We start from the raw sequence: 22,280 nt of genomic DNA on the forward strand, positions 1-22,280 counted from the left end.
GTTTCACTGGTTTTCACTGTTCCTAGTTTTTCTGGAAGCCTCTTAACAATAACCATAACTACCCTCCTCAATGTACATACAGTACCATTTTTGTAGAGAGATACACAGATGTTCAAGAACTAATCCCCACCCCCACCAAACTTACCTATTTGCTAAAACATGTTTTCTATCTGTTAACTATGAATAGCTTAGTAATTGAGATAACAACTGAAGTTTTGTGTATAGGACTTTGTGTGTGTGTGTGTGTGTGTGTGTGTGTGTGTCTATCTGTCTGGGGATCAAGTCTAAGGCATTATACATGCAAAGCATGGCTCAGTGAGTAAGGAGACTGCTATGCAAGCTGGAGCAACTGGGTTTAGATCTCCTAGTCCTAATGTAAAAGTTAGGCTCAACAGCATTCATTGCTGAGGGGTGGAATGAGATGGTAACAAAAGGATCATCGAGACTTACTGGCCAGCCAGTATACCTTAGTGGGCAAACTCCATGTTTGGAGAAACCCTGTCTCAGAAAACAAGGTGGAGAGTGACAGAAGGCACTCCATGTCGACCTACAGCCTTTACATGTAGTGCACACCCATGCGCACATGAACCTGAACACACACAATTTTCAAGAACTTATGGCTTTCCAGAAACATCTTGTACTTAAAGATCTGTAACTACCAATTGCAGTTGTGCTTGTGGCATGCAGATCAGCACAGAGGGACATAAGTCTCTCTCAGGTGGCTTCTTTGTCTTCCCCAGATCAGAAATTTTCACAGCATCCTGTTTTCGGAGGATGGCAACTTCCAGGCTATCCTGACTTCCCTATATTGCTAACAATGGAATCTGCTTCTTTGACTGGACCTGACTATGGGCCACTGAAAAATCTCATATTAGCGTCTTGGTACTGGGTGAGATATGGAGATCTATGGGGAAATGGCACTCTATGGCCCATACTGCTTCCTAAGGTCACAATCATATCTATAGTAACAGCTCATGCTGTTCTGGTGTGACTGTATCTGTGGTAGTGGGGAAGCTAACCCCGAGCCTTGTACACATCAAGTTAATAGATTTTGACAACACCTCCATTTAGGCTTTTAGCATGTTAATTAAAACTCTCTTTCTCTCCTTGGCTTTTAAGAGTTGTGTGCCTCCAAACCCATATGTTAAGGTCATATGCATCCTTTTTCAGAACTGCTTTCAATCAGCACCTTATAAAATTTTGTATATAAACTGTGTTTTTATACAAATGCATTTGGCAACTATTGATATACTTATTTAAAGTTGACACAAATATATTTAGTTATGCAAGTGAGCTATGTTTCTCATATAACTAAATCTCATCTTATATCCATAGATTTGACACCAAATTCCTTTCTGAGCTACCCTGAAAGGTGGACTGCCACAAGCAAGCAAGCTGGGACTTATCTCCTCTAGGAATCATTAGAGCAAGGCACTATTCATTATGAAATTCTCTGTGATTTACATTTAATCACACTAATGTTTCTCTGTTATTTGAAGGAGTCTAGAAATGTAAAGATTACAAATGCCAGTCAGGGCTCAGTGGGTAAGGTGCTTGCTGCACAAGCGTGAGGTCCTGAGTCGGCCTCCTCAGCACCTACAAACAAACAAACAACCTAGCTGTGGTGATTTTGTAATCTTAGGGCTGAGAGAGAAAGGAGGATCCTAGGGCCAGTCAGTCTAGCCAAACAATGAGCTCCAAGTTCGGCAAGAGGCCCTATCTAAATGAGGTAAACAGTAACAGAAAAAGAGACCTAAAGCCAGCCTCTGGCTTCAATGTGCACACTCATGGGTTCACACACACAAAAGTGTAAATCATCCAGGAAGGCAAGGAGCCAGCTGTGGACTGTGTCTCTACTCAAAACAAAAAACAACACAAACAAACAAAACCCAAAACCAAAAAAACCCACCAAAAACCAAAAACTGGGTTTCCTACCTTTCTTTACTAATTTCCTCCTGAGAGGGGCCAGCCCAGTTCCTGGGAACAGATGCCCAGGAAGTCTTTTCTGTCTGATGAATGGGTTTAAGAAATGAATAGTAGAGAAAAATCATAGCTACCCAGAAAACCCCAAGACCATCATCTATAGTCAGTTTCTTCTTGCTTTCTTCTAAAATTTGGATCTAATCTCCTGAAGCAATTGAGGAGGTTTGAGATATATTTTAAATTGCTTCATTTCCAAACTTATTTTGGTTAAAACATTCAGCAGTAATGGATCCACCTGCTAATCAATAAATAACATTTCAATGCTGCTTTAAGAAAGGCAGTCAGGCACAAAACCAACATTGTCAGCAACCAGAACAACTCTCATTTCCTGACAGAAATTACTGTAAATATTTGTAGTTCTAAAAGGAAAGCACATCAGTGCAGCAGTTCGGACGGTTCATTTTCAAATTAAAGATGCTGGTGTTTTCCCCAACATCCCAGACATCTGTGAGGCAGGATTTAGAGGTGAAGCAACTATGGTTCTTCCTCCCACTGTGCCTATTGGGGCTTGCTAAGGCAAACACAAGGAGGATGGAAAGCTGGGTCCACACATTTCATGGGCTGGCTGTGTGACAACCCCCCTCAGTACCTGTCTCTTTCCCACCTGTACAGTGAAATAAAAGAGATGCTTTTGAACATGTACTGAACAGAAAAAAGAATAGATTACAACAGTCATCTTAATGCTCACTACCCGAAGGCATCTCAATGGTTGGAAAAAAAAAAAAAGTGCTAAACAAAATGAATGAGCCCATTCAGTGGCATTACTATGCAAGCTGTGGTGGGAAGACAAAAAGATCCAGGGACCATTGCTACAACTCTCTCTGCTCAGCAAACTCAGTCCATGACAGAGAAGGCCATGCAAACGGGTAGTTGCACCTGAATGTGGGGAAGGAGTAAGCGACACAAGGCCTTGACCTGTGAAAAGTACAGGCAGAAATCTAGGTCTGTTTGATGAGCATTTCAAGTTCAACAGCACGGAAGGGTTATTCCCAAGAAACACTATCGTTTCAGGAGCGCTGTAAAAACAAATCAGTGTTGCCTAGACGCCGGGAAAATTTCCGCGTCTCATTTCTGTTCTACGTCTTTTAAAGTTATTTTTGACTTGTTTCTGCAGGTGTGGAGTTTTCTTTACCATGGTCAATTTAAAAATAAGTCCTATTTTAAGGGATAACTGTGCTACCGCAAATATGATTGTTATTATTTACACGTTTATTCGCCAACTTAAACTCATTCCCAGTTTCCAATGCTGAAGCGCTGACCAAGACAGACCAGGACAAGTGACTGCGAAGTTGGCAAGAATAAATCCTACTAAAATTACTTGGGACAGACACTTCCTACAGTGTGCGCGCAGGGGTTGCGGGCACGGGAGTCTATGCTCCTAACATAAAAAACTGGAAAGGTGGACACTGAGCTTCCAGGGAAACAATAAGCGAGGCACGGTCGCAGCAAACCCGGCTCCTTCCAAAGAACGGGAGAGGAACCACGTCCTCACGTGAGCCTGCACGCCCTGCCTACCTGTGCCAACTACACCTAGCCAAACAGACGGACAACTTAGGGAACAGAGCCCCGAAGAAGTTAGTGTGCAGACGGGTGCACCAGCGTGTCCGCTCGCCCCTCGCAGCCATCCCCCTACGGTGCCGGATTCAGGACACCGCCACTCCTGACACCCACGTTCCGGAATCACCGCTTCCCTTCCCGGGTGTGGCTCAGAACAGCGCGCAGAACGCCGGGACCAGACGCACACGCCAGCGCTGGCGCCGAACATGCGCAGTGTGCCTCGGGTGCCGAGGGCGGTTCCCTATTGCCGACGTCGCTACGCAGGCGCCGCGGATCCCCCGTGGGGAGGAGGGCGAAGACTCCATCCGCCATGTTGGATGCCGCAGATTCGCCATAACCTCTCCGGCTCGTTCCCTAAAAAAATAAAAATAAAGAGCGAAGTTTCCTCAGGGTGTCCGGCCTTCTCGCTCGGCACGGGAGGGAGCCAGGAAGGGCCCGAGGCTTTTTTTTCCTCCGCCGTAGGGGCGTTGCCATGGAGACGCGGGCGGCAGGTGAGCCGGGATGGGGGCTGGGGCGCGACGGGGGGGGGGTGGGGCGCGGCGCGGGAAACCGCTCGTGGTGAGCTGGGGAGGCCGCGCGCAGGCTCGGGGCGGCGGAGGGATCCGCGGGCGGGCGGAGCGCGGACGTCGTGGCGTTCTGCGACCCACGTTCGGGAGCTGGCTTTATCCTGCCGCGGCGGGGGCTGGAAAGAGGAAACTAGTGGAGAGCCAGCGGGGATCGCTGTGCGCGCGAGTGTTCGCCGGCCAGTGGGCGGTGACGGTGCGCCCGCCAGTGGCGAGCCGCTTATGCCTGGTTGGGCAGGTGTTCGAATCCCGAAGCCTTCAGCTGTTTGGCTTGGCGAGCTTGGTCTGAGTTGGCTTCTTGTCTAGTCACAGTTAACCCGCTGTAAAGACGATGATTCCCCCCCTCCTTCATTTCCCCCCAGCTATCAACCCGGGGTTCTTGTCCAGGACGTGTTGAAAGTTCAGTCTTTTGGGGGAAAGTTTCCTACCGACTCTCAGAGGGAGCAGTAAATGAAAGAGATTGGCGTTCTCACGGGTGACCCTGCTCCATGCAAGTAGTAATTTACCTTCTGTCTTTGGCACAGTTCTGTAGGGCATTGTCCCTCATGCTCTTAAATGAAATGGCTCCAGGGCCGCCACCTCCGGGCATCCCTCAGACTGTCTAGCCTGGAGCAGCTTCTTTGGTTGGACTTATTGGAAGGTTGAGGGTGGACTTTTCCATTTAACCTCTGGCGTCCCCCGTCCCACTTAACCATGAACTTGTGACCCTGGTTTGTGATTGACACCAATTTCGACTATTGGAACCCCACTTCTGAGGTCCATTGCCAGTGTCTCCTGGTTGCTCTTAATTGGTGGTCAGTTACTGCAGAACAGAAAAGTTGAGAGTCCAGATTTCTAACAACCACGGCTTAAATCAGACTTCTTCCAGCTTGGGATAGAATGTGAACCGTATGTTTGCTTGGCTTTTGCCACTGCCCCCTGGAATTCTGACAGCCTCATTGTAGGGGCTACTGTGTATTGAAGGACAGAGGGAAGGAGCTGTCTGGCTGGTGCTGCCCTACGGTATGGTTCTCTGTGTGGTTTTCTGCTGGAGTCTGCGTTCATGGGGAACAGAAACATCAGGCTCCTGGACCTCCCTTCCACACCTCCCCTGCCCAGCTTTAGCTTCAGAACCTATCACTGTATCTGTATCTAGAATTAGAGTGTCTGTTGGTGCTTCAGTTATCTTTTTGTTTCCAGCCATGACAAATAAAGTAGGGTCTTAGTTTGAACAAAATGTACTTCTGTCAACTCATGGGCAGCTACTTTCTGGGAAATTTTCTGTTTTGGTGTCAGTTAACTTAGGAGAGGCAGAGTGAGAGATAAGGGGATGGAAGGGCAGCTTTGGGTGGTAAACAAGCTGGGGTGGTCATTGCCCCAGTTAGAACTCTGGTTTGTCTTGGTCGCTTTTTCATGGTATCTCATTTGCTTCTGGTGCAAAGGTTTCTGCTGTCGTTTCCCCTCTCACCTTGTAATTTACATACAGCTTTTCGGCTTTAGCTGCCCCTGAGTAGAATTTAGTGGCTGCACAGGTCAGGCCTAGTCAGGATTTGGCGTACTAAACTGATTTTCCTAATTGCATTTTCTTTTATAGATGTTTCATGCATGCTGCCTCGGAAAAAAGCTCTGTATCAAGATGGGCCAATTTAATTGAGGATTTAGCCTAGAGTCATGTTTGTACCTTGTCACCTATTTGTGCTGTTAAGCTTTTGGCATGTGAAACTTTCCAAGGACAGGTTTTCCTCTCAGAGGCAGTCACTGGAGAGATCAGCATTGCTGGAGAGATCAGCTCCTGAGGTTGCTGAGGCCAGGGGCCCTAGCTTTTGCACTTGCTGAGGGCCACAGCTTCTAGTGCCTCTACCTTTTTTTTTTTTTTCCAAGAAGCGGTGGCATTGCGCTCAGCATGACTATCAATTTTTTTTTTTAATGACTTTTTTTGAAGAGGGGAAAAAAGTAATTTTGGAGTGAAGAAAGTGTGCACAGCTATAACTGTCAACATTTGGTTCTTTCAAATGTTAAAAAGAACAAAAGCAATCCTGCCACTCACCTGTTTTACATTAATATGCCACCTGGCCTAGAACTTAGACAGATCTGACTGTCTCTGCCTCCTCAGTGCTTGAATTAAAGGCATGTACAGCTTTAAGTTGATTCGTTTTTTTTTTTTAAGATTTTTATTTTATTTTATTTTTGTATACAGTATAGTGCCTGCATATGTGCCTACAGGCCAGAAGAGAATACCAGATTTCATTATAGATGGTCATGAGCCACCATGTAGTTCCTGGGAATTGACCTGTGGAAGAGCAGCCAGTGCTGTTAACCTCTGAGCCATCTCTCCAGCCCCTAGGTAGATTCTTAACCTGGGCTGTTGTTCCTAGTTTTTCGATGAACATGGGAATACAGATGTCTCTTTGCCTGCTGGTTTATAATATTCTAACATCTTTAACTCTGTGACGACTGGGTTACAAAACACTGACTTCTGGAATCTGGTGGCTCTATGTTGCAACCTGTCTGGACAGAAGAGGGCGTGTAGGTGGGGACCTTGCTTCAGAGGATAGTGAACAGAGCTGCTGTCCCACAATACAGTGAGGAACCAGGAGCCAAGGAGCACAGGGAGCTTGTGGTAGCTGGCACCTCTCAGTCACCAGTCTCTTGAAGTCTCTAGACAGCTAGAATCGTGGTGTCCACATTGCTCCATTGCTGCCAATGGGCCTTCATGAGTGGCCACCATTTCTCATGCCCTTAGGTCTGTTCTTATTCTTTAGCAGCATAGTCCCTATCGCTCAGATGTTTGCCATACTCTGTAAAGGTCCTGTCCCTCTTGAGGGTGTCACACAGGCATAGAAGTAGAAAAACAGTTTCTCTTTAGAAGATATCAGGAGCTCTGATATGAGCTCTGAATATCAAAGATTTCAGTCGGGCTCCATGTAGGGATTCTGGGAAGGCTTCTTGAAGCATGAGACAAAGGAGTTGGGTCTTGTGAGTGACTAGATACCAACTAAAAGGAGAAGGTGGGTGGTAAGACAGGTGACACAAGAACTACAGCTCTCATCTTTATGGGAATAAAAGATAGTTTATTCTGGAGTCATTTTGAGTGACCCTGGCCTGGAAGCACAGATTTCGGTCATTCCAAATTCCATGTTCCAATGTGGAAGCAGTTTCATGAAGTTTGTACAGTGTTACAGGACAGAGAAAGTCATAAATCAAGGCAAGCTTAAAGTACATTGTGAGTATATCAGAGACGCAGGTATATCAAGACAGGAGTCTTCCGATGTGCTCAAGATGCTATCTGATGATATTCTGAGCTTTTGGGTTTGTAGAAGCTAGTTGCCTGCTAAGTCAATAGATTCTAAAAGGTTTTTTTTATCTGTTGTCACAGACGTTAGTTCTGACACCTGTGTGTTTGTGTGTGTGTACGTGTGTACACAAATGTGTAGGTGTGTGTAGGGGACACAGAAATGGCTGTTCCAAAGCTTATCCTAAGATAAAGTAATTAGTTTCTGGACTTGCAACATTCCAGTCTCTCCACAATGCTGAAATTCTAATCAGCTAATCAGTCACAGCCAGGTGCAGCTTCTTTTCAGAAGTTTTCCTTCATGTGTACCTACAGGTGCTTTCTGTGCATTGAAACTGGGGCAGGGGCACTGGAGCCTGTGACACTGAGATACAGAGGTGGGAAGCTGTTGGGAGTTTGGCATGAAAACCTTGAGAGCCAGGAGAACAGTGCCTGCTGACTTGCCTTTTGGAAAGAGTTCTCTGGTGCCTGTCAGGAAGCATTTTTTTTTAAACATTTATTTATTATTTATACAACATCTGCCTGCACTTGAGAAGAGGGCACCAGATCTCATTATAGATGGTTGTGAGCCACCAAGTGGTTGCTGGGAATTGAACTCAGGACCTTTGGAAGAACAACCAGTGTTCTTAACCTCTGAGCCACCTCTCCAGCCGTAGGAGGCATTTTTTATAGTTGTGATTTAGTAGATGAAAGCACACAGATTTATTGTATAGCCAGTACTCAGTAAGCCACAGCCTTAATGATGTATAGGACTTTTTTAATTACCCCAGAAAATTTTCTGTTGTTCCTTCACACCCAGACTTCATCCCTCAGTCGAAACAATGCTGAGTCTTAATTGACATGTGCCCTTTGGAGGATGCCACATAATCCTTTTGTGTCTAGGTTTTTTTTTTTTTTTTTTTTTTTTTTTTTTGCAAGAAGTTTCAGAAATTCACAAAATAAGTTTTGAAATTCACAAAATTCAAACAAAATTTTGTTTGTTTTTGCTCTTACTGCTTAATGGTATTCCAGTGCCTGGAAACCATCACTGTTTGCATGTTTTTTTCTTAATAAATACCTGGGCTGTTCTCATGTTTCCAGTTTTGGGTTCTGTCAAATCTTCTCTGATTTGTTACTTCTTCTGCCCATTCATTTAGACATCACTTTTAAACATGGGTGCTTCCTTTTACAAACTGTCTTTACCTTCATTGTTTGAGATTAAAGGCGTGTACCACCACACCTGGACCTAAGTTTTTCTTTATTTGAAACTTGTTCAGTACCAGGCTGGCCTTGAACTCAGATCTGCTTGCCTCTGTCTCCTGGATTAAAGGTGCTTTTGTGTTCCAGCCAGATCACACAGACCTAGAAAATCTTTGGATGTCATCCCTTGCCAGAGCAGCCATTCTGGATTAAAATTCCTCTGCACTTCTCCCAGTTATCCTGTTGTTGCCCTCTGTTGTGGGGATCCTGCAGCTTTGGCTCATAGGACCAGCTCTTTCACTAACCCCAACAGTTTACAAATGTTGTCGATTTTGGAGAGTGGAAACTCAAAGCCCTGAATCTGGGCCTGGGTGGTAGCTGAGCTGGTCAGCGTGCTGGCTTTCTCTTATCCTTTCCACCAGGGTGTGTTCTCCAGCACTGCTCCCACTAGGCTGCCCAGTGCCCATCAGCAGGAGGCAGGGTCAGCTCTCCTGCTCTCATGCCCTTGGGGCCAGCTCCACTGTGCGGTCCAGTCAAGGATCGAGAAGTAGGGCCCATTCTCCCAAGTGTGGCAGCTGGTGAGGGGCTGGGACTCTCAAGCTCTCACACCCTCAGGGCTGGCTGACCAGTGCCTTCACCATCAGGGTCAGCTCCACTGTGTTGCCCAGTTGACGTGCAAAGACTGCTTTCCTACCAGTGAGGGGTGGGACCAGTGTCTGCCTTCTCACTGTCTCTTCCATCTCATGACCTTGCAGCCAGCTATCCTAACTACCACAGGTGGTGAGGGGTGGGGAGGGCATCACCCCCAAGGCCACTCCAGGGCAATGAGTGGCAGGGTTACTAGCTCTTCTGCTCTCACTCACTGGCCAGCTCACCTGTGTCTCTTGACCAGAGCCAGCTATGCTGTGCTGCCCAGGCAAGGTGCAGGGCCAGCTTTCCTGCTTTCAAGAACCTGTGGTCAGCTCTGCTGGCTGCATCAGGTGGTAAGGGGTGGGGATGGAGAGTATCATTATCTCAGGACAGAGGAGTGGCAGGGCCAGCACTCCATTTCCACCTGGGGCTGGCTCGACCAGGCCTCCCACCATCAGGGCCAACTCCACTGTGCTGCCTAGGCAAGGCTCAGGACCCACTTAAGGGCTGCCACTGGCAGCCTCTGGACATCTGTGTGGTTCCAGGTGGCTGGCCAGACCAGGGCCATTCCCATACTCTCTCTAGTAGTAGTATGAGCCATGGACATAGACACTCATCCCTACTGCTGCGTAGCCATGGGCCTAAACATGGTCCTCAACAGGAGCAAGGGCCAGAGACCTCACCATGGCCTTAGGTACCAGGGCTGGCTACTCATAACAGGCTATTTCTCTCCTGCCTCATGTCTCTGTCTTCAGTTCCATTTCTTTTCACAAGGCTCAGACTGTTTGCTTTCTTTCTCATCTGTCCACCACACACTTGCATATAGTAGTGGCTCCTGCTGCAGGCTGGGCACATGGCTGGCGGGCCTCTGGGTGACCTCTGTTTATGCCACATTGCTTGGTGGCACACAGACCTCTACTGCTAACCGTTGTGGCATGGAGGTGGGCAGGTCTATGGATGTCTTCTCCCTCCCACTGCACATGGCATGGTTGGCAGGTGGAGCTTTGTGTGTTTACAGACCACTAGTGCTTTGAGGCAGAGGGCAGCTCCCTGAGCATCTTTCCTTGCTTTCGCCAAATGGCATAGTGGTCAACAGGTCTGTGGATGTCTCCTGACTTTACTATTAACTTCCTCTGCTTTCAGCATAGCCTCTTATGTTCTTTAAGGTTTGGCTGGCCTAACATTTGCTATGTCATAGACCAGGCTAGCCTTCAACAGATCAGGCTAGCCTTCAACTCATAGGCACCCAGGTGCATGTTTCCAGGTTTTTTTTTTTTTTTTTTAATTACTGTGAATAAAGCTGCATTGAGTGTTCTCATAAGACTTTTGCGGTTATATATTGACATTTCTCCTGGATAAATAGTGCCTGGTGATAAAGGAGTTGCTAGTTTATCGGCTACAGGCATATTTAGCTTTTAAAGATACATCCAAATCCCTTGCCAGCTCTGGCCACGGGGGAGCCTGAGGTAGCCTGAGGTAGCCTGTCACACTGCTTACATGATCAGGATACGGAGTTAAAGGAAACAGCTGCTTACCTCACTTTCTCCGTTTTATCCAGTTGGAGATCCCAGACCATAGGATGGAGCCGCCACACTCAGGGCAGATCTTCCACCTCTACCCAATTTAGGAACCCGGAAGTTTGTCTCCTAGACAGTTGTAGATCCTGTTGAGGTGACAAATCAGTATTAATTAACTACAACCCAGCGATAAGAAACAAGCTATCAGGGCTGGAGAGATGGCTCAGAGGTTAAGAGCATGGGGTAGTCTTCCAAATGTTCTGAGTTCAGTTCCCAGCAACAACATGGTGACTCATAACCATCTTTAGGGAGATCTGCTGCCCTCTTCTGGTGTGCAGTCATACATGCAGGCAGGATACTGCATAAATCAATCAATCAATCAATCAATCAATCAATCAATCAATAAGTAAATAATAAATAAATCTAAGAGAGAGAGAGAGAGAGAAAAACCTTTCCAAGTCATTAGGACAGGCAAAAAACCGGAAGAGACTTCTGTCTCAAGTCAGTAGACACAGGCATGTATTCATCGTTGCTGGTTATGAGCAAGATGCAGGTTAGATGAGGTATGCTATCCCTTTAAGATGCCAATATGGAATGTTTGGGGATGTGAACTGAGTAAGACTCTTACACCACAGCCTGTGTCCAGTTTTTTATTACTGTGAATAAAACTGCACTTGAGGCCAGAGTGCCATGTTCAGTGGCCTAGGGTTAAGCACATTCTGGGGCTCATCCTGTCCTGGAGTGAGCCTTGTGTAAGCTAGGCTCAGGTAATGCAGTGAGCAGGTGAAAAGTGAGGGGAGGGGAGTTGTGGGGGGAGAGTCCTGCTGAGCTCTGGGACTGTGGCAGTCTTGAGCATCATCACCAAGTTTTATTGACCTTGTTGTTGTTTGTTGTGGTGACTGACTGCCAAGAGCAACTCTGCAAAGGATTTATTTTAGTTCAAAGTTTTTGGTAGGGAGGCATGGCATCTGAGCTTCTTGCCATGGTTATGGGAGCTGTGGCATTACCTGTTACATCTCAATGGATCAAGAAACAGACAGTTCAGACATGCCTGAACTGGGGGCCTCCACTGTAAGCCATAGCCCCAGCTTGTGGCCTTATAACTTTCAACTGGTCTATTCTGAACAGTGCCACCAGCTGGAGACTAACTTTTCAAACACAGGAGCCTATGGGACATTCCATGTTAAAGCCCTGTCACAGTCTCATGTGAAAATAGTCCCAGCAAAGCAGTGGGCCATGTGGCATGAAGGCTCCATGGGGAAGAATAAGGTACTCAGTCTGGTCCGTAGTCTATTTTCTTCTTTGCTATCATCCATCTTTTGCTTCTCTTCCTTTTCTGTCCCCATCTTGTGGATTTTGATAGTGTCCTTGGAAATTTGATGCATAATGAAAGTGGTTTGAAATTATAAATCCTAGTGTGTGGTATAGACCTAATAAAGGCCTGGTCCTTTATTAGGTCATGCAGTTGGGGCAGGTAAATTGGGACCTGGTAATAAGCACCATTCTGTAGGTCTGCTCAGTCAGGTGTTCCACATCTTTTCACAAAAGCTTAGCCCAGTGGTTTTATTGTCTCTGCTATGCATTTGAAGCAGAGGCGGGGGCTAGAGTCATTAGGCTATCTCCAGGGATGATTTCCAAAGAGGGTGGTGAGCAGATTGAGGTCCACGTCGGGTCCCTCACTCCCTTAAGAGGATATCCTCTAGGTTTTCTCACAAAATCGTGTCAAGTTCCAGAATCTGGGCCTGGGCCATTGTGGACCAGGCGTGGCTTTAGTTCTTCGGCCCTGGTGGCTTGGAGAGACCTGAGCAGAGAGGGATGGAAGATTCTTTGCCTGAACAGTGACTAGTCTACTAAAGGCTGTCTGCAGAGCCTGGTAAATTATACTAGTTAATGCCATTAACTAGTATACCAGTTTGTCTTTGTCAACTCGACACAAAATAGTCACTTAGGAAGAGGGGACCTTAATTGAGGAACTCCCTCCATCAGATTGGCCTCTGGGCATGTCTGTGGGGCCTTTTTGTGATTAATGAATGATGTGGGCCAACCCAGCCCACTGTGGGTAGTTCAACCCCTGGGCAGGTGATCCTGGGTTTTGTAAAAACAGTAGTTGAGTAAGACATGGAAGCAAGCCAGTAAGCAGCATCCTTCCATGATCTTTGCTTCGGTTCTTGCTACAGTTACTGTCTTGGCTGCCCCTGATGATGAATAGACTGTAACCAGTAAGCCAGATAAACCCTTTCCTCCCCCTGGTTGCTTTAGTCAGTGTTTTATTATAGTAATATTGAAGCAAAGTGAATCAACTATTTGATGTTTATTTAGGGACTAATAACAAGAAAAAAGTCTGTGCATGGTTAGTACAGATACATTTTTTTTTTTTTTCCCTTGAGGACTTTTGCTTTCTGATTGGTGAATGGCTTGTGGTAGTTGTTAGGATTAAGAGGAGAAAACATGAGGTATTGGTGTCTCATGAGAACAGAGGTTCTGTGTGGGAAGATGAAACATCTCTGTAGATGTCTGGTAGTGATAACCACACACCAGGGTGAATGTACCCAGTGTCCTGAACTGGACACTTAAAACTGTTGGAAATGCTAAGGTTTATGTCATAGGTCTTCTACCAGGATTGCTTTGCTAAGGTTTGCTTACTGAAGAAGGCAGAGCTAGAGAGGTGGGTCTGTCCAAACCCTTGGAGCCCAGAAGATGAGTAAAGAGTTCAAGATGTCAGACTCTGGCAGGAACTGGCAGGGAGAAGGGACTGGGTAGGGTGATAGAAATGTTCAGTGTCTTGACCGACAGTGATGGCTTCATTTTTCTATCCAGTGTTGAAGTTCAGTGAATAGTGCAGTGGTCCACAGATGGTGGTTGAGTGCATAGGGTAGGGTGGGGGATACAGAAGGTGACCACTGCCTACTGGGTTGGAGAAGGGCTCAGGAAAGCCTCTTAGGGCAGTATTTCTCAATCCCCCTAATGCAGGGACCTTTTAATATAGTTCCTCATGCTGTGGTAAACCCCAACCATCGAATTATTTCTTGTTGCTTATTTCATTATTTCAGTAATGAAATATTTCTTATTTCATTACTGTTTTTTTTGCTACTGTTACAACTCATAATGGAAATATCCATGTGTTCTAATGGTGCATTTTCATAGGCGATGCCTGTGAAAGCGTCATTTGACCCCTAAAGGGATCTCCGTGTACAGGTTGAGAACTGATGTGTGAGCTGAAAAACCATTCCAGAAGGACCTAGCAGGGGAAGGGCATACGGTGGCTTCTGCAAGTTCAGCTACTTGGTCAGGGCTTCTCTGTGGTGGAACAGTGACAGCTAAGAGTTGAACACTTACCCTCCATGTGTTGTCTTTGTACCACCTCTGAGTTCTGGTAGTAAGTGTGTGCAGCCTGTCCCTGCCCTGCCTCCAGCTGCCAGCCCTAGGCAGAGCTACTGGGCAGCCTTTGGCCTGTAAGATGGGCTTAGTTCTGGACATCCACCATGTTCTATTTATAGTCTTTGCATCCCATCTACTCAGGCTGCCTTGTCTGTCTCACTGGTTTCACTTATTGCTAGGCTGAGTATTGAGGGATTGTAGACCTTGGGAGATAGCAGTAGCCTTCCAGGCCATGAAACCTAGCTTTGTGATTCAGTCCTTCTGTCTGACAGTTCTTGGAACTCTTTTGAGCCCCACTTTGCACTGCTGTTTTGGAGCAGAGGGCACCTTTCTCTGAGAATTCTGTTTTCTGCGGTATACAGTTAGATGAATTGCTGACTGGTATGTAGTCGTTGATGCTCATGGAAGGATTTTGCTTGACTCCCAGCACTCTGCTCCCCAGCTCCCAAGACAGGGTTTCTCTGTGTAGACCTGGGTGTCCTGGATTCCCTTTGTAGACCAGGCTAGCCTCTAACTCACAAAGATCCACCTGCCTCTGCTTCCTGAGTGCTGGGATTAAAGGCATGTGCTACCATATCTGGCTATGAAAAGATTTTGCAGTGGCCTTGAAAGTTGTGCTTGTTGGGCATAGTGGTGCATGACAGTATGACTGTAATCCCAGATCTCTGGGAGGCAGACGCAGGTGCATCGCTGTGAGTTCGAACCCAGCCTGGTCTACAAAGTGAGTCCAGGACAGCCAAAGCTATGGGGAGAAACCCTGTCTCAAAAAACAAACAAAACAAAACAAAAACAAAAAAAGAAAAGAAAGTTCTTGTGCTGACATTTCCCCCAGATAGCCTGCAGTTCTTGATTTGTGCTGGAATGTCACTCCCAGGATTCACTGCTGTGTTTGCTCTATTGCATTGAGCCATGAGAGTCCAGCGCAGGCTGTTTGTTCAGCTCTCACATTTGGGTACCAGTTTTCTCTGGTATTGTTCCTGTTCTGGCGTCCATACCCTATCCAGCATGAACCTTCCAGCATGCATGTTCTTCAACAACGAAGAGGTTATTATTACTACTGTTGGTATAAAGTTCTTTTGAAATGTATACACCTTACCCTTGTTCATTCAAATGCTGATTCCCCCCCCCCCCCACACACACACTCTTTGATTTCAATCTGGTGGATATTGCATTGTGATACTTATTCTAAGCATCAACTGTCTCAACTTTGTGTAAACATCCAAAATAAAACAACCAGCCACAATGTTGAGCAGTAGAGAAGAAGGAGTAGGCGAGAGAGGGTAGGAGCCAGAGAATAGGAAAAGAGTGAGAGGCAAAAGGGCGGGGGCAGAGCTAGGAAAGCAGGGCTGGAGAACAGATCTTGGAATGATGTGGAGAATAAACCAGACCTAAGATTTCACAAAAAGCAAGTATAATGGGTAAAATCTAAATGTTAGGAAACTATGAGGGCTTGGAGGGTTAGGATGGAGTAACTATTGTCGAGCATTGTGTTCTAGATTAATTAAATAAATCATAGTCTCTGTGTGGTGATTTGGTTATACAGCTGTTTAGGACTAGCAGCAGCTTTACCTAAAGATATATCAATAGTAAATATTAACCGACACAACAAATGGCACTCAACGTGGGGCATGAACCCACGACCCTGAGATTGAGTCTCATGCTCTACCTACTGACCAGAAGATATATCAATAGTAAATAGTATTGCCACTTACAACAAATGGTGCCCAACTAATCTAAGTATCCACACCCTTTAAATCATAGTTTATCATAATTTGGTGGGGGGAATAAGCTCCCAGTGATAAAACCCAAACTTAAAACCTAAAAACTCCCAGGTCAATTACCGTCTCTGAGAGAGACTCTTAAAGCAGCCCAGGAGCAAAAAACAGCCTCCTGTGGGCAGACCTGAGACTTAACAAAACTGGCTGCAGCTGCAGTCTAAATGAGGGGTGCACAAGCCTGGCTCCTTTATACTGTGGCTGGCTCAGCTCCACCGCCATGGCAGGAAAGAGAGGAACTGGAGGCAGACAAACTTCTAGAAAGATTTTGGCCTAAAACTGCATCTAAAGAAAAAAAAAATTCCTATGGCAGAAGGTGTTTTAATCCCTTTTGGTTTCATTTTGACTGTCGTAGTCATGGATCTGGTTGCAATATGTTTAATGGTGATGGTTCTTCTCCATGCCTTCTCAGAGAACGTTCAAGGAGAAAATGGGGAAAAAAAAACAAGGATCGGGGTACTAAGTTACAGACAAGAAAAAGGGCACTCTTCCTAATAATTAGATTAATAATGGCTAAAATCCAAAGCTCTCTGGCTGCAAGATACTTGTCAGCTCTTTCCGGTAAGGGTCCGCCAATTCACTGAAACATCAACTAAATTCCAACAAATAACAAACTGGGCTTTGCTTGTTACAGTGTAATTTGACACAACTGACCCCAAACTTAAATTTTTCTTGTCTCTTTGCTTGATTTGCATTCAAGGGCTTTGAGTTACAATGATATTGATTTGGAAAAAAAAATGTATTTGAATAAGTTGGTGAAGGCACATGCCTTTCTTCCCAACACAAAGTAAAAAGAAACCAGCAGATCTCTGAGTTCAGGCTCAAGCTAATTTACATAATAAAAGCCAGGATGGCAACCTCTGCTGTTTAGCCACTTACAGAGATAGTCTAAGATTCAAAAAGACAAAATTTTCCTTAAGGTTACCATGTAAATTCTTTTTTCTTAACAATAGATGTTATGTCCTTACTGATCTAAATGTGGGATTCACATAATTTTTAGGTTTATGTAAAGAGAGTTTATGTCACACTGCTCTGGAAACTGCCTTATCCTTTTAAATGTGAGACATTTTCATGGGGGGAAAATTTGGTCATTCCTATGTAAAAAAGACACAAGAGGCTTAAAGATGGCAAAGTACATGCCAACCTAGTTTAGTCCTAAACACTTAAAAATTATCTTCATATGTTTAAAAAACAAAACCGACCATCCCATATCAAAAAGGGGTAAGGTAAGTCAAAGATAGCTAAAACCAATGTAAAAATCCAGGTACAAGATACCTAGGATATACTTAAATCCTAAGGGTAAGAGAGTTTATATGCTAATGCTGAGAGAGTTTATATAAAGTTTGGCTATAACGGCATAACTGTCCATCCTATATAAAAAAGGGGCAAGCCAAAAAATAGCCACTATCAGTGTAAAGCCCAGGTACAAGATGCATAGGTTATGCTTAAATGCTAAAGGTAAGAGGGAGTTTAAATAAAGTTTGGCTATAAAGACATAACTGCCCATTCTTTATAAATAAAGGGATAGAACAAATAGCTACAACATATATAAAAATCTATGGCTAAACCTCTAAACAGGTATAAGATACCTATGGTATGCTTATATTCTAAATTAAAAAAGGAGTTTATATAAAGTTTACTTAAAACATACATTTTCTGTTGCTCAAGGCAACCAGCTTATCTCTCTAATGGGAGGCTTCTCTAGGGAAATAGGTAGCAGCTTAGCCTAATACAACAGGAATATATACAAGAGCCCAAAAAGATATTCTGATCTATCCAACTGTGTTTTGATTTCAACATGGTAATGATTGTATGTTCATTAATAATGGTAACTTATATTGCCGATCCCTTTATATGGGAACAACTCTGAAACTGACTGAGACATAAAAATATGTCTCCAGCCAAAACTTAAACAATACACGGCCAATAAATCCTTGGCTATAATATCCTCAAAAAAATTTATTATGGCATTCTTTTAATTGACATAGATAAAATTGGCTTAGTCTTGTTTCATCCTGCACATCTCATACATTTATAATTTTAGAACTCTATAATACTTGTGAGAAATTATATGTTTGCAGAACAAAAGGACCAGACACTGGATATGCTGGATCAAACCTGACAAGGTTCATTCTTCAGCTTGCTGAGACATTGACACATCTATTCCAGCATCTTGCATGTTCTAGCATTCTAATTGTTCCTGCCTCAACTACTTCAATTGCTGTTTCTCATCAAAGCCTGCTCCCAAGAGATCTTTGAAGAAAGCTACTAATCTTAACTGGCTCAGTCTTTTAGACTGTTCCAAACAGGACTTTTATTAAGCTTGAAATTTCTCAACATTCAAAGACTGGACCACAAATGTTATTGCTTGCTTAATTAACCATTTTTTTCCCAATTTACTTTGGGCCACCTAACAGGATTTCTGCATGTCCAAAATGTCAGCCAGAAGAAATCCATGAGAATGATGTCCAATTTTCCTTAAAGGGGGTTGGGTATGTTTTTGGTTGTTTCCTATGGCTACAAATTTTTATTGTCATTGGGAGATGTTTATAACTTATTAATGGTCTTATTTAGAACGAAACAAGGAATAAACAGGGATATCTTATAGGAATAAAACAAAAGGTAGGTTATTGAATCTACTCAACTTAGGGTTTTATTTGTTCTCAAATAAGGTTAATTTTAACTCTGGTATAGGATTTTGAGTATTGATGCAAAAATAAGTATTTTTCATACATTGGTATAAGCGCTAGTATATTGATACAATTTCAAGGTTACTTCCAATACTTTTAAACTTCTATTAAAAACTGGTTGGGATATTAGGTATGCAAGTTGCTAGTTAGTTAACACATAGTCATGTCTGACACTAGTCTAATTTATCACAGGGGTATACATCCTAGTTTAACAGATAGATATGATTTTGTAGATAGATTGATTATATAAAGATAGGTAGTCTTCAAAAACTTCAGAGACCTACAGGATATGGCATTTAAAATGTTCTTATTATTTTAAAGATTCTTTGGCAATGAGACAAGTCATCTCCTGGCAGCACCCTGCCTACCTGAAAGTAGATAATGAGCATCGAAGAACCTTCATATGGAGATGGCTTCAAATGTGGCAAATGAGCCACTCGGGTAAAGAAATTACCCTTGATTCACAACAGACAAATTCTGCCTAAAATGGGCAAGCTTAAATGCAGGACAAGTCAACTGCCAAACTCTACCAAGACAGGGTAAGCAGTCCTAAATAGTTCCTGTTTCACATTTATGTCTGTCAAATGTTCTGAGCCAGAAGGCTGAAGATGATGTTCCAACGTTATAGAGAGTTATGGGTGACTGTTCAGGCAGCAAACTGTCTCTGTCAATTTTTATTTTTTGGAAGCTGCTAACATGCACTTCCTATTTACTCTAATAACCAATTTTATTCCTTCTCAAGTCTCTGATGGGGTTGATGACCAAATAGTTATAGTGCCGCATTTAAGCTTAAGTTGTTTAGAAGTTAAGAAATCCTTTCATATAGGTAATACCAATAAGAATAAAAGTTATTTTAGGTATAGAACTTTTAACTTGTCAAGATAGATAGGATAATCAGATACTTTCTCCTAAGTAGCTAAATACGCATGGACTGGACATCGCACATGTAGATTTTACATGTCAGTTCTCATAATTTCATAATTATTATTGTGTTGAAAGAAAAGAAGCCTTTGATTGGACTTAAAGGGAGAAATGTTGGTATAATGTTCTTTTGAAATGTGTATACCTTACCCTTGTTCATTCAAATGCTGATTCCCCACCCCCCTCTCTGGTTTCAATCCGGAGGTTGCATTGTGATACTTTTTCTCAGCATTACCTGTTTCAACTTTGTGTAAACATGCCAAAATAAAGCAACTGGCCACAATGTTGAGCAAGAGAAAGGAAGCAGGAAGAGAGGGAGGAGCCAGAGGACAGAAGGTGGGAGGCAGAGGAGGGAGAAGGGCAGAGCCGGGACAACAGAGGCAGGAGCAGAGATCTTGGAACAACATGGAGAGATGGACTGGATCTAATATATCACTGAAAGCAAGTATAATGTGGGAAATCTAAATATTAGGAAACTATGAGGGCTTGGAGGTTTAGGATGGAGTAACTCTTGCCCAGCATTGTATTCTAGGTTAATTAAATCATAGTTTTCTGTGTGGTGATTTGGGTATACAGCTGTTTAGGATTAACAGCAGAGTTATTAAAAGATATATAAATAGTAAAAATTAAGCGCATAATACAACATTACTGCTTTTTTACATTTTAAAATTTGCTCTGTGTGTGTGTAAACCCTAATGCCATTGCTTTCCCCACTGTAATACAGAGTATTACAGCCTGATTTCAGAGTACAGAGGGAAGCCCTCCAGTTTCAGGAGCAGCACAGGGAAGTGTAGATGGAGGGGCAGTATCCTCCTTGTGCATGGTGGAAGGGTGGTACCTTTCACCTTTCTGTTTTGTTCTCTGTAGAAGAGCTTGGTGTATGGGCTTAGGCCTTCTCCCCCACCCCACCTCCTTTAAATTTACAAATGCGTTTCAGGAAACAGTTCCTTTTCACACCTGTTGGTTTTCAGCTTGATTTCTCTGGGGCTAGCTGGTTTCTTAGATGCTGCTAATGCATCTGCATTAACCTTTCTCCTACTTCAGGGGGGCTTTCTTGCCAACTCTAGGGACAACCCTGCCACTTGTCACCCCCACAGTCTGCAGTAGCAGGGACTGCAGGAAGGAAACTCTTCCTGCAGTCATGCCAGGAGCAGATGCATTATAAGGGGCATGGGTGCCTCAGTCTCCTGTGGCCCACCTTAGGCCAGAGGGTTAGTTTGTGGCCTCTCTGCCTATGGCATTTCCAGTAGGCAGCTGTGGGTGGCACAACCTTCCTTTTCTTGGGTGACTTTGTTCTTACATGTTTTTAATACTAAAGAGAGTTTCCTGAGAATGAATTTTCAAACTATTTGGAACCTGAACTATACAACGCAGAAACATTGATAAAATTTCAGGACAGGAATAATTATAGTAGTAGACTTTTACTTTATCTTGTTTGAAGCTATCTGATGCTTTTCTTCTTTACCAACTTGATGTGAGAATTCAAGTGTGTGAGGATTGCTTTAATTGTGAGAGCTTGTGAAAGATAACCGGGTGGACTGAGGGGGAATGGAAAGCAATGGAATATGGAGAGGGAAAGAGCCGGAGAGAGACCAGGGGAAGACTCTTCTACCCCTTAAGATGCTTAGAGGGAAACATTGGGTTTGCAGAATATATTCCATCTCAGCTTTTTATTTTTGCACAAATATTTTCTTGCAGGGAAACTGAGAGAATCAAAACCTCCCCTCTACCCTTTACTCTAAGCCTGGTCAATGTTAGCCTTTTACTACATTGCTTTGTCTTTCCCTCCAGCCTCTGTCTCCCTTCGTCATTTGAGATAAATCTGTGCACACAAAGTTCTTTTCCATCTTGTCAGTGTTTCATTTCCTGTATCCTCATGCATCAATGAGACATCTCCAGATATCTCCGTAGACTCAATGTGAGAATCACATCAGTGCAGTTATTCACATTCCACCAATTGTCCCCATAATATCTTTTATAACAAAGGGAAATCCTGTGTATGTGCAGCATTCTAGCCTCGTGTTTCCTTGCTCTCTGGGCTGGAGCATTTGCTCTGCCTCTGTTTTATGACATTGCAATTAGAGGCGTGAGGCTATTTGTTTTGCAGGTTACCCTTCTCTTAGCTCACACAATGTTTCCTCATGATTAGGTTCTGTTCTTTGCACTTTCTGGGATTACCTCAGGAATGATGAGGCATTCTCAGTGCTGCTTACAATGGGCCCATGATCTCCAGTCATCTCCTTGCCACTGATGCTCCATGCTTGAGGGGGTCAGGTACATTGTCTTGAAGCTACTGATTTTTCCTGTCGTCAAATGCCCAAGGGCAAATACTTTCTTTTGTCTGGCTGCATCTCACTCTTCATACCTTCTTTCTGTGCCCTCACCTCCATTGATGATTGCTGTCATTATGATGCTTGCTCAATGGTTTCTTCTGTTCTTACAGAGGCCCCTCCCCTGCCCATAGTATGAACTATACCACAGTATAAACACCAGGCATTTTTAGGGTTCACATGGTGATTGCGTGTGCATGTGTTGTTGAAGGATCACCATGGTTGAGGGAGTTCATCCTCTCTGGGCAAGAAAGTCTTCTTTTTGTACATCCATTTATGTTACTGGAGACTTGTGGACTCTTTTTCACCAATGGTTTATAATCCTCTCTCATTGTTTATTTAGATGCTCACATTGCCTGTTGGAGCTCTTGATGCTCTTAAATCCCCGTGTCCTTCTGTTAGGCCTGCTCTTTCTTGAGCACCTCATTGCTTTCTGGTCCAAGATGTTCTGGGCTTACTCTGTTTCTTCCTTCTTTCAGGTCTGGG

General features: G+C 44.1%; 1 protein-coding gene across 1 annotated transcript in view; it reads left to right on the top strand.

The window, feature by feature from the left end:
• The first annotated feature begins 3,847 nt into the window (after positions 1-3,847).
• Zfat (zinc finger and AT-hook domain containing) overlaps positions 3,848-22,280 on the top strand; it is a 187,953-nt gene continuing 169,520 nt past the window's right edge. The window contains exon 1 of the mRNA XM_055626715.1: positions 3,848-4,031. Within this exon, the coding sequence (XP_055482690.1) occupies positions 4,013-4,031 (19 nt within the window). The 5' untranslated portion in view covers positions 3,848-4,012. The remainder of the gene's footprint in view (positions 4,032-22,280) is intronic.

Source organism: Psammomys obesus, unplaced genomic scaffold (assembly GCF_907164565.1).
Source record: "Psammomys obesus unplaced genomic scaffold, mPsaObe1.curated_primary_1811, whole genome shotgun sequence".
NCBI classification, from domain to species: Eukaryota; Metazoa; Chordata; class Mammalia; order Rodentia; family Muridae; genus Psammomys; species Psammomys obesus.